At 36.6% G+C, this 13,559-nt stretch overlaps 1 protein-coding gene across 13 annotated transcripts in view; it reads left to right on the forward strand.

Moving 5' to 3' along the window:
* lrrc7 (leucine rich repeat containing 7) overlaps positions 1 to 13,559 on the forward strand; it is a 118,057-nt gene that overhangs the window by 34,445 nt on the left and 70,053 nt on the right. For 4 of the 13 annotated variants that reach the window (XM_024278408.2, XM_024278409.2, XM_024278402.2 and 1 more), the window contains exon 1: positions 5,132 to 5,791. The exons of 2 other annotated variants lie outside the window; for them this stretch is intronic. In XM_024278408.2, coding sequence (XP_024134176.1) covers positions 5,767 to 5,791 — 25 coding nt within the window. In that variant the 5' untranslated portion in view covers positions 5,132 to 5,766. Of the gene's footprint in view, positions 1 to 5,130; positions 5,792 to 13,559 lie in introns of those variants that run through there. 7 more of the 13 variants (XM_024278412.2, XM_024278411.2, XM_024278404.2 and 4 more) reach the window with 4 other exon arrangements.

The raw sequence follows: 13,559 nt of genomic DNA on the forward strand, positions 1-13,559 counted from the left end.
TCTAAAAACAACATACAAAAATGAAAAAAAAAAATTCTGGAAAAGTCAGAAAATCCAATAACTTGAATATACTCAAATATGCAGATGACATAACTTAATTTTTCCAGTGTTGTAGTCAGAATAACCTATAACTCAACAGACTTTAAACAAAGAGGAGTTACACCATTTTTATGTTTAACAACCTCGAGTCAGCAATGGAGATGCTAAGATTTGGTAGCACCATCACTCCGGACTTTAAACAAAACAAGAGATTATTTAGTGGTTCTTTGGGGAGCTCTGGGAGTTCAACCGGCCTTCAGAATTGTTGATAAAGTTCAACTTTTCGCCTTGGACCTCAAGCTAGTTTAAGCACAAGTTCTGACAAGAATTTACCTAGGTGTTTGCTTTATCCTTGTTACACTGCTGCAATCATGTTGAGCATCTTCGACCAACCCTGGTTCTTCAGATCTATCACCTTTATTATTTTCCATCTTTCCGTGCATTGGTTGATGCTGATTAGCTGGGAGGGTCTTGACATTCTGACTAACAAACAAACCTGATTTGGGTATTTAGCAGCAATCAGTGAAAGGAGAAGTGGAAAAGAGTGGTGGATCTCAATGGACACAGGGTGATTTGGGTTTGTATCAGCCATGGTGCAGCCGTAGGGCGGTCGACCTCTGATTGGATGATTGCAGGTTCGATTCCCGCTTTGCACCGCCCATGTGTCGAAGTGTCCTTGGGCAAGACAAGAAGGTTGGTACCAGTGTTCGGCAGCAGAGCCGCCATGAACATGTGAATGGTGTGTGAATGTGTCTGTGACTGTGAGGCGATTTGGGCCTTTGATGATGGTAGAAAAGCGCCGTACAAGAAAACGCCATTTATTATTTGTACTGGTCTCCTGTAAGCCGTGAATGAAGAAAATGGTGAATATGAACAGGGCATCAATGGAACAGTGAGTTTACTCTTAAAGAAACCTCCAATTGGTAGATATTATGTAATTTAATGTTAATTTTTGTAATATTTTCTACAGCTGGAGGAGATCATCCAAGATAGGATACCCTTCGTCCACAACTTCTAAACATCTAGAATAAGGATAAATGCAAATAGAGGCAAAGGCTCTTGATTATTGAATCTTGAATCTGGACTGGACCTTCTCTTAACACTGGTGTTCTGATCCTTTATATTTCCTTCGACAATTACTGATGTGCATGACCCATCTATGGCCTTGCTTTCGCTTGATGTGCTTCAGTTAACAGCCTCATATTTGACCAGACTGCTGATCGCGTCATCATTAAATTCTAATATTTTCCCAATTAAAACAAATCTAATCACAACTTACAGTTATAGCATTCTGCAGCTCGTATTACATTGCAAAATTAATTTACAGTAACCACATGCAGCTGTTTGCTGTAATAGAACACAACATAAAACTAAAGGAAGTCTATTTGTATTGATTTTAAATCATTGTTAGGCCTGATCCATTGAGTCTCTTTGCTTTCAGCAAGGATTTCATGAGAAATATTTAACGTATAAAAACAAAAATTTTCATGTTCTTTGTTTTAGTGATTAGGGTCAGCAACTCTTTCACTCTTTCTAAAGATATTGCTTATTTTTGAACAAAGCAATTAGTTTGAATATTCTTGTTGTGTCCAGTGCTTAACAATAGACAGCAATAAGTCTCTGCAAAGACGAACCGTATCATTAAAATGGCCAAAAGCCTTCTACATTTGTCAATTGTTGTTGCCAGGCAACAAATATGATCCCTGAGCGAAAGAGACTACGCTCACATTTGTTTGAAGGACATTTCAGCCCTAGAAGTGAGATGTTGTTGACGCTTGTTTGAACCTGACAAACCTGGATGTGATGAGGCACCAATCAATCTGCAGGCTAACACAGAAAAGAATGACTTTTAGTGTGACACAGTGACAGCTCCCCTTTTACACCCAGCTTCTCCTCGAATTCGGGCAGTCTAGGAGAATCCCAGTGCTGCCATCTGGGTATGACTGAAGCTTCATCCAGGCAAAGCCAACTGGCACAGTGGAGAACAGTGTGTCACTGTTATAGTGAAGTGAAGCAGAACCACCCTGCTAGGGCGCCACAACAAACCTTTTGACCACTATTTTACCATTCATATATTTCTGATTTGTGTCTCTTTCATTACGTTTCCTTTTCCTTTTTGGAGATCTGCTGCAGCCGTATTACTTGGAGCGATGTGTCTTCTTGGATGAAAATCTTTTTCCTTGAGTGGATAGTTTGGGCATGAGGACGCCGAGTAGATCTTTCAAGGGTCCAAACATCAGAAAATCCTGCCAATAATGCAGAAGGGTAAAAACACTGTCAACATAAAAAATTGGCTTCATCATCCTGTCAATTCTTGTGAGATGGAAGGGATTATACATATTAGAAAAACAGCTGAGCTTGTTTGATGCCATCTGGCAGTCCTTCGTTCAATATTTACAGAGGATATCAGACTCAAGGTTTTATTTCCGTGTTCCTTCCCAAATGCCTGATCTTCCTTCTCTGCATGGAAACCCTGGGTTAAATACAGAGACTACATCTCCCTTAGGGGTATTTTAAGTTGATTAAAAAATAACAATAATGATCTGAGCACTACTGGATTTTGTTCTCTGAGTGAATAGAAATGAATTAATCATTTAAGAAACAAAACAATTGTTGAAAGTGAGCCAGCTCAGTGTCCCACATTTTCCTTCCTGAGACTGGGAGATTATGGAATCAATCCACTGCTGGGTCATACCAACAACTCTGTAAATGGGACCCAATGTCTGCTTGGCACTCAACATTAAGCATTTGATTTGGGAGGGGGTCCAAACCCTTTCCTCAACAACTCGATGTATCTTCGATCTTATCTTGTTCAGAGCTGCAGATAATTAGATTTATCTCAGCCAAAATCAGGTGAGGATACACTTTTAACATCGCATGCACATTATCAAAACAAACACTTATGCACTTAGATGATAAGGCTAATTTTAAATCATGTATTACAAAGTTGACAGTGTATTGATGCTGTTTTAAAAAAAATACAAGAAAACATTCATATTTAGAGAAAATAATGAGGAAAAACAACAAATGACAATAACAAATGCGCACATATCGACTTTATAATAATATCTGATCCATCCAAGTAAAATCTACATTCATCCACCGAAAGTGTGTGTTTTTTTACTTTTGATAAAAACACATTAAACCTTTATCACTACTGATTTAAACAGAAATCTTAGTCACCCTATTCTTTAAATATATGTTTGTCTTGTAGAAAGTGTTCTCCTCTGTGCTGTGATAGTTTCTTGTAAGGCTGATTTATCAAATCCCAATCTGGACATTTTCTAATGTTCCACAGCAGCAGTGCATGGGTCACATGATAAACACTGCACATGGGAAGAGTTAGATAAGAAGAAGCTAAACATAATTTTAAAAAGATACTTGTGCACATCCAGACACAAAAAACTGTAAACAAGATAGAATACAAGCTTTCCTCAGGTTAAATAGTGCTCCACCTTAAACAGACATTGGTGACCATGGATAGATCACACATAAAACTACATATTTACATATTTATTTAATGACACTTACATCTGGTTTTCTTTTTTTTTTATTCATTTTTACTACAATAAGAGGATTTTTTTTTCTTGCTAGATTTAACCTTTATATTTCCAGGGATAACAGATCAAGAACAATTTTCTTATTTTTAATTGTGGTTTGGTAAAAGGCAGACCTTTTGTGAAAGGGAAAGAAAAGGGGATACAGGATAAAGACATAAAACATCAGCAATAAAACAGAAAATCTGAAGAAAAAAAAATCACAAAGCTGTATGTTACAGAAACATTTTTCTTTAAAAATATTCATTAAGATATTAAAATAAAAGTAAATAGAAATGAAAATGTATTATTCTAACATGCAAAGTGGATGACTTTACTACATTATGAAAGGCAGTAAGTGTTTATTGTTTCTCGATGTTCAAGAATAACAACTACAAAGCCCTGGACATGACGTAAAAAAAACAATGTTCCCTCAAAATATACTTTTGTGCACACAAGATAACATTTGGTGCGTATAAGTTAGCATTTTGCCCTCAAATTTAGTGCTCTCAAAATGCTAACTTATGTGCACAAAATACTAATTTGAGGGAACTGTTTATTTGTTTATTTTGCCGTCATTTTCAGGGCTCAGTAAAAAGCAAATCAGTTCTGGAGTCACTTTTTTTGTTTTTTAATTTACCTCATAAATCCTGTAATCATGTGCATCAGACAAAATGGCAACCATTGTGTAAAGTTATTTCCAGTTTACAGGTATAGACCTGCAAATTGGAGAAATTAACGCTATTTAACACAATTTGACATAAAATTTAAAAAGTAATCTTACCAATTTTAATGTAAAATGTACCAAGTTCAAATCCCTTCACTACAGTGCACTATATAGTGTGTTTGCCATTTTGCAGTGCTGTCTATATTTACAATTCCGAAGCCGAGTGCCCTAAAAATTTCCCAGAATTTCCCAGAAACAGTGTGCATCGATGCTCACTTGATTAGCAAATATAGACCACAATGCATTGTGGTAAAACAATTTAGCAAAAAAAAAAAACAAAAAACAATTTAAATGTATTTTTATATAAACCATCGGCATTTTCACTATCAGAGCACAATTAGACGTCATGAAATGTTTGTATTGGTTAGAAATTTTTTCATGAAATTGGTGACGCGCTAGCCAGCGTTTAAAAAACAAAATAAAACAAAAGAAAAGTAGTAAGCATGGTTTTAAAATTCAGGACACTACATAGTGCTGTGCTATATAGGTCTTTTTTTTAGTAGTTATGGATTATTTTATTAATGTCTTACCTTACGGCCGTGACTGTTTGGACAGAAGTTCTCCCGCAAGCTTATAGCATTTCACAAGGACAAGCTAAAATTAGCATATTGCTAATATAAAGCAGTATCGGAGCTATGCAGTAATGCAGTTTTTAGCCAATTGTCGATGTCAAAAACACGATTTTCATTGTAATGGGTCTTTGCACTAACTGTAAATTAGGCTAATTTTAAAATGTAATTACAAAAAATACAACAGCTTTATTAACATATGTTTAATGACAACGCAAGTAAAATTTTCTTACAGTTTTTTTTTTCTCCATGATATTTCAGGTTATTAATAACTCGAGCTGCTCGTGCAAACATCGTCTCATAAATTGAGCTGTCAAAACTGGGCTATTTTGGTTTGAAAGAAGAAAAAAAACCTCGGGAGAGATGAAAGAAGCAGCATGGCAGCGGCCCTAAAAAGACAGGCTCCGTCTTCATTAAACAACACCCGCACAGATGAAATATTCATCCCTCTCTCCATATGAACTCATAACACGGTTATTGGTGCGCACGCGCAAACGCACCTGCTCTGGCGCCCCGGTTGCATCTCCATCCCTCCCTCTCCTCTCTCTCTCCGCGGGGGACAGATGGGAGGAGACGCTCCTCCTGGACGTGCAGCGGGTTTTCACGGACAATGTTCCCGTCGTTTCCCCGCAGCTTTTCCGTGCCGTGGACCGAGGGGATCGGAGTGGAGGCTTCGCGTGTGACTTGGATTTAAATCAAGGGAAATGAATGTCCCGTAGATGCGCTCATCTCTTTGCTCCCCGAGGGGACTGAAGATGCGGGTACCTGTTTCACACCGGCTCGGTTCGTCCCGGTAGCCTGATCCCGCTTGATGCTTTGGAATCCACAGGGGCCACCAGAGAGAATTTTTTTTTTTCCTAAGGAATCGGATCCCCCCCTCCCAGCATCCTAACAGATGGATAACTACTCGGCTTTACAACGTAAGGCAGCTCTGTTAAATGGTTTTCCTCATTAAATCAGCTCTTAATGAAGAACAAAATGTCTTCTTTTTTTTCTGAATTGCATTCTTAAAGGTTAAAGCTTGTATTTTTTAAAACAATGTATTGGAAAAATGCATCAATGTTGCTCTTAAATCTGCAGCTTTCAAAAAAAAAAAAAAAAAAATTATATCTTGCACCAGAAAAAAGAAAGCCATTCATCTCATCCTAGATCCTCATCCTCCGGCCTTTTCAGTAATGATCCCATGAAACAACCATATCTGCAGGAGGAGGGATGATGATATACGATGCAGTGCCTCCCCATCTTGACATGTAACCCCAGGCTGCTCTGCTGTCACGTCTTGCGTTCATGCATTATCTACATGCACACACCTGTTAAATCCACCAGCCGCAGGTTCCTTGGCTTATTCCCCATAGCCGTCCCATTATTTCTCTGTATCAGGCTGTCACACCTGTTACAAGCTTGTAATGACACGGGCGTGTTACCCATCCAGCCCCAATGCTTTACTGCTGCACTTAAACATTTTATATTATCTGGATCTTAATCGCTCCGGTTAAAGTGTGTGCTGTAAAGTGTGGGGTGCTCTTCTTTATGCTACATATTAGTTTGCACTGAGGCGTGCACAAAAAGGGAGCATCAAAGAGAATATTTAATTACAATCTTCAATGCAAAAATATTTCAAAGCCTCTCGTTCTGTGTTTCTCTAACGATGACTATTAATAATTTGCTTTTCAGGAGGGATTTGAACTCCTACTTAATAGCCTTACTTTGTATAATTTTGCAAACACTCAGGGAGGAGTTGTCCTATTTGTCCTCTTTGGACATGGACTGCTCAGGCTGCATCTACATGTCTCTGTGAATTAGTTCTTTGCATGAATTCACAGGAGATTCTTGTTCAATTTTCCATCCTGTTTCCAGTTGTTTTATTTAAATTTTTCTTCATTTCCTTTTATGCAGCATAAGCTGTTTTATTCTGAAAAACAAATGGTGTAGTGCTAAAACAGTTATAAAAATTCCTTTTATGTACGATTAATTGACTTATCGTATGTCTTCCAATAGTAGTTCCAGCTCCGGCGTTTATTAGAGACCGGCGTCTATTGGAGACTGTCGTTTATTCTATCACAGACAGAATGGTGATGGCTAATGAGTTCATTTTGCAGTGAAATTCAGTCAAGAAATGCAGACAACACATTACCAGATGAACATTTCAGGATTTATTGAAAAGATGACAACATTGTATTATGCTCTGATAGCGCTGGCTGTGAACGTTTCTGTTTTGAAGCATCGTCAATCTCCGTATCAAAAATCCTCTTCACTTTCATGCAAATCATTTTCCTGGAGACACGCTCACCTTTCCATCTTTGCTCAATAATCCATTTTCAAACCAGTTTTTATAATTCGTAATACACTTTCTTTGCACCTCCACCAGGAAACGTTTCCTTGTTTATGTGGCCTCATGCGCAATTACGCGTCCGCCGATAGGGACACACCCACAACCAGGCAGATGCCCCTAAACTGCACCTGTGCCATCTCATTATGGCACCTACATAGCCAGATGTTCTTTAGTGGACGGCGCCACACGAAGTTTAAACATTAAATTGATTGAGCATTTCTTGACCATCGCTACACTGACTCATAACACAAATACCATAGACACCCTGTGTCTTCACAACTGTGCCCGGCCGCTATTAGAGACCGGCGTCTTATTTGTCTAACACCTGCTGGACCCGACGTTTATTGGACACCAGCATTAATTAAAGGCCAGCCAATATTGGAAGATATGCGGTAATCGATAAATCAATTTATATTCCTAAAATCCAACTAGATCAATCTATCTGTGACCAAGTTGTTAAATAAATCAAATCAAATCGACCTTTACTTTTAAAATGAGATCTACTGAGTTAATTGATATTGAAAAATACTATTTGGATTGATCCACAGAAGGTTTATTTTAAACGTAAAAACGACCACGTGCCATCACATTGGACAACACACGTGATGGCAGCGAAAAAAGATCAATCCATCATTACAGTCCAATGTGTGAAAACAGAATTTTTTAAAGACATGATCATACAGTGTGGTATAATGTTGTGGTAATTGTATTATTTTACATAGAAAAACGACAGTGGACTGAAATTTATGAATCTAAAATTTCATTTTATCGGCTATGAATCATATCATCAACCACAAACGATGATATGAATCAACTTGTTAAAATTAATCCATACCCCCCTACTTTTAGTATGTTTTATAAGACTTTCAGTAACTTCTTTGCTCTGCGGTGAGATTTTTTTAAATAGCTTTTTTGTGTAACTTTAGCCTCCTATGATTCATGTCTAGAATGAATGAATCAACAATTTATTTCCTAAAGTTGTGAAGTATACATTCAAGAAAAAAAAAATACTAATACATCACCAGATGATGGAGAGTCTGATTTTTAGCTTTCTGTGCAATACAGTGTTGCAGCACAACCTTATTGTTCTTTACAGAACAGCCACAACTCAATATGCAGTTGGCTGGGATACATTTTGGAAAAGGGTCTTCATCAAAAATTAAAAGTTTTTTCTACTTTAGTCCCTTTGGGATCTGTCTGAAGACAAAGCCAACAATAAGAAGTTGACTAAAGAAATTAATATTCGACATACCTTTTTTGTAGATTTAATAAAATAGAATAATGTTTAGTTAAATACTTTAAACCACATACATTATTCTGCTTAAAGTGTCTTTGACACCACATAACACAAAATAATCATAAATGTTGATGTCCTTAGAATAGAAGCTATGTTTTAGTTTGGCCAAGTAATTTTTGCCTGTTTTATTGAATATAATTAAAATGCATTTTGCGATTTTTGTTTAATTTTAAACATTACTGTTATATTAAGGCGTCTTCTTTCTAGTGAAAAAAAAAAACTGGGAATTGTATGTTTTATATTTTATAAAATAATCACATTTAAGGCATTAAAACTACAAAAACCTGGAATAAAAAAAATAGCAAATTCTGATTAAAACCAAACAAAAATGACTTAAGCAGTAGGTTGAGACTTTTATTGAAAAACGCCTGATATTTGAGTTGGTAAAAAAGTGGATCACCTGCTTGTCTTCTTCCATCAAAATGTCCCTTTAATTACCAGATGACACCTGTGTCATCTGAGATGACATTCCCAGGATTTATTGGGCTCAGGGAGCATCTTACAGTGCAGAGTGCAGACCTGAATTCCTCTTTATCTTAGGAACGAGACTTTCCCATCATCCATTCAGCAAACAGTTAAGAAGCTTTTATTAAAAACTAGAGGTGAGTCATAAACTTCCTTAAACCATTAAAAGTGTACACACAATGCTTCTCAATCATTAACCCTGATTTTTTTTAACCTCAAACTATTTTCATGTTCCTCCAACTCAAGATGCTTTGGGTGAACACATGGGTTCAGCATCCCAGTGCTGAGTGAAACGCTTTGGATGCTAGACAAGATAAATGCATTAGCATTTCCCCTTCAGACAGCAAGCTTGCATGCAGGCATAGTTGGAGTGTTGTTTTGGGCTTTTTGCTGCTCCTCCACTTCAGCTGTGACAGGACACTGCTGTTCCTGCTGCTGCTGCTGATGGTGATGCCGCTCGTTGCCTAGTGACTGTATCCATGGAACTGGCTCCCATCGTCATGGTGATGGGCAAAGGGATAGAGATCCAGCGAGGGAAGGGAGACAGAGATACCAGCACAGCTGCAATGTATGTGTGTGTGTGTGTGATGATGAGGATTTATGTTGATATTTTAGGAGTAAGGATGAAGGTTATGGTGCTTTTGTTTTGACATGCGTGTGCAGTGTTGTTACATTTTAGGGTGTTATAATGAAGGGTTTGGTGAGGAGGCGAGTTTGGGTTTTTTCATATTTAAGAAAATATGTGTTTTGTCAAGTCTGCTGTTGTCAGAGGATGACCAAATTATCAAGTCAGCTTCTTGATGGAAGATCCTCCATTTTTACCAGGATTTTTATACACCATCGATGGTTAAATGCATAAACCATCCATGTGGTGCATGTATGCATTAAATCGTAGCTGCAAGACAACAAACACAGAACAATTTTACATTTAGTTCATATTATTTTAAGTCAAACCCTTTGTGAAACATGTTATTATTAAATATTTTCATATCAGATTGTTAGCAAGGTAATAAAAACTTAAAAAAAACATTTACTTGAAAGATTTCAGTGAACATCCCGTTGTTGAGCAAACTTTTAAGCTTTTTTAAGAAAACGACATCTTTTATTTTTGATCCATTAATAGTACAGCCAATATAAATACACATTTTCATGACTTGACAGAGTAAAGCATACATTTACAGCCAAAGGGGGAGGAAGTAGAATGAAGAGCAGAAACGTTATCCTCTTTGTCACAGTACATACTGTGCTGTGGGTTTGCACCAACTGCATAAGCTGCTCCAAACTTGTCTTTCAAAGGTTACATTTATCCTTTTAAATTTTTTTTTCACATACCAAGTCTCAAAATCTTATTTCCTGTTTTCTGGTCTGCAAGCATGGATTTGAATGGAGGATATTTATTTTTGCTCCCTCTTTTAGTCATGGTGACGGTGTTTCTATGGTTACGTCATTGACAGTGTTGCCTTTGATATTGCATAATTATTTGGCTCAAATTTAAGCTTGTGGGTTGTTGATTCAACAAAATTAAACTTAAATTAGATCCATCCGTCCATTAATGACTGGTCGCCAGTCTGGGCACAATTTTCTTTCAATTTTGTCAATTTTTGCTTGTCAAATACAATTTAGATGATGGCTGTTAAGACTTAAATTTGAGGCAAAAACACCCGTGGATGGGGTTACATTGACTTCAAACTGGTTGTTGAAGATGTTTCAGTAAATAAACTGCAGACAAAATTCTCATGTCATAAATTGTAAAACATCCTGAAAGATTTTTGCTGTTTGTCCCTACATAGACATTATTTACATGCATATTTAACAAAGGTGAGGGGTAAGATGTAGGTAGGATAGGAGACAAATATTTCATGTTCCTTGATGCTAATATCTCTTATTATGGAATTATGTTTGCTTATAAAATATCTCAACATCAAAAAGCCCCTCTGATAGAATTATTGGCTTTTTATAAAGCTGTTGTAGATGTGATAATAAGCTCATTTGGGTCTCACAGGCTTTTAGTTTAAGATAGCAGGGTCTTTTTTAATCTGTGAGCTTTAATTCTGTTTTGGCTGCTCTCCATTTTTGATGATTACCACATTAAAACAATTTGGGATGTTGGGATCCATTTCTTGATGCATCTAACCTCAAACCTGTGACTTGCTTTTGTTCAAACTGAGCGCTCAGAATCCCAAGGAGAGCTTATTAGATTATATTTGAAAAGAGTTTGGATTATGAAAACCACAAGTGATTTAATGTTGATCAAAAACATTTTTATTGAGATTAAAAAGCATTGTTTACAGAATAAAAGACAAGCAGCCAATTTAGCCGATATATTGTTTGATAAAAAAGTTTGCATGTTTGCTTTTACAGTATTTTGTGGAGGCTTGTTAATAACATTTTTAAGAAATGTGTTGTATTTTTTCATCATAACCTACATTTTCATTGTTTTAATTAATCCATTACTAATTAATTAAATGTAGAATAAAAATAATTTATATTTGCAGAACTATCTGTGGTGTTAGTAAGGGAAGTTTTTTTTTTACCCATATTTTTAGGTAATATGCAGTTCTCAAAAAACAATTCAACTGGCAATTTGATCTTGCAATTGCATTCTTAATTCTAATTTTGGGTTGGAAATAGTGTGACACCCTGTGAACAAAAATGCATAACACCGGGTTCAGCTCTGTTTTGCAATTTCTTTTGAATTTTGACACAAAAACCCCATGGTAAATTAAAATGCAATCAAGTATAAGTTACCTTAAAATGAGTTTGAAGCAAAGAATGAATTGAAATGTCATTTTAATATAGTAGATTAAATTGCAAAATACATTTTCAAAATGCATGGCTGAATTGCATGTTGAATTCTACATTACAAAATGTTTTTTTTTATGTGAATTATGGTTGCAAAAACCCATGACAATTTAAAATGCACTTTATTGTTTTAATTTAACATTTTATTATTGTTGTTTGTTTATCTACTGCAATGGCTGTATCTTGAGGCAAAACCTAAACCAGTATCCCAGCAGTTCTTCAAAAAGAAATACCTTCTTTAATTTAAACAATCCTTAAAAATATCCATCCATAACTGTGTTAGCCTTTGCGCTTCTTTCAGAATTCTATTTTCCACAGATATGATTTATTGGGCAGCATCATCGCGGGGAACTACAGCCAGCATGAATCGCAGACCTCGGTTATCAGTTTTGACATTTGCAAGAATACTCAAGAAGATGACCTTTCATTGACAAGTAGGAAGGCGAGATATTGCGCCAAGTTTGAAGTTGGAGCTAATGTAGCTGTGCAGAAGCATGAAAAGTAGGACAGAGCGATGACACCACAGCCTCATAGGAGACTGGGTGTTTCAAATCAACTGTGTGTTTAATTTAAAAAAAACAAAGGAAGCTTAGAGGTATGAGCTCATTAAAGAACCTGGCGTGCTGCAGCAAGGTTTTTCACACTGCACAACAGGCCCAGTTTGGCAGCGTGAGTGTCTGAGTCTTTCACGCTTGACAGATGTGTCACACACAGTGACCCTGTGTGATTCTGCTAAATCTGCAGAGTTTTGCATTATTTTGCAACCATGCTAAATGCTCAGTTGATTCTAGTCTGCTGGTAAACTTCCCTTTATGGCTTTAGTCCATAAATCCTGAAACCCAAAGATGACAAGACTGTCCTGAAATGTTTTCACACAGTTCACAGCAATTTAGATTTTTAGCAAATATGATAATAATCTAGAGCTTTGAATTTTGTAGGCTTTTCTGATAGTCCCTCTACAAGCGGAGAAACTCCAGGCTGACTTTTATGCTCTTAACTGAATGTTTTATGGCTCGTGGTGACAGGAAATAGATTATGCTTCAAGGTCGTGAGGGAACACAGCCTACTTATTTCTCAGAGAAGCGTGGGTTCCTGCAGTTTTATTTGCTAATAGAATGTGGTTTAAAAAAACAGGTCGAACTAACAAGTCTTTTGCTTTCTGATCTAAATGATAATTCAAAGTCACAAGTGAGAATCGTCTCTTTTTTTGCTGCACTCAATTACCAGATTGCCTCACTTACACCACAGCTACACTTTTATGCAGCCTAGTGTTAAATATTCTTAGAGGTTTTTTATTGCTCTATTTTCTGTGACAGGAGTCTGTAACCTGAGGCTCCAGAGCCACATGAGGCCCCTCCTTTGGGGCTCTCTGGTTGAAGAATAATACATCTTTTTTTCATTTTAAACAGTGACATATTTTTCTGTTTATGCGGGAAAATCAAGCAAAGCAAAACAGACAGATAAGTCAAACTTAATTCAAGCAAATATCACTCCACCAGGTTCCTGACTACAATACCCATAATGCTCCAACAATCCATCACACGGTGCAGCTGTTTATTTTACTAATATAAAAAAAAAAATTAGAGGATAACTCCTCTATGATAAATCTATGTGTTTATCATAGTAGTAACATTACAAGAAATGTAAATCTTTTTTTTCATTTTTCCACAGGGTTTTAAGTAAGTCTTTGCGGCTTTTAACGGTGTTGAATCGTGCAGACCTCTGGTCTTGGACAATTGCAGGAGAGGGGATTTTTTTAATCGGCTGTTTTTAATTTGTTTGTTCTTAAAAT

The sequence above is a fragment of the Oryzias melastigma genome, linkage group LG4 (genome assembly GCF_002922805.2).
Source record: "Oryzias melastigma strain HK-1 linkage group LG4, ASM292280v2, whole genome shotgun sequence".
Classification (NCBI taxonomy): domain Eukaryota; kingdom Metazoa; phylum Chordata; class Actinopteri; order Beloniformes; family Adrianichthyidae; genus Oryzias; species Oryzias melastigma.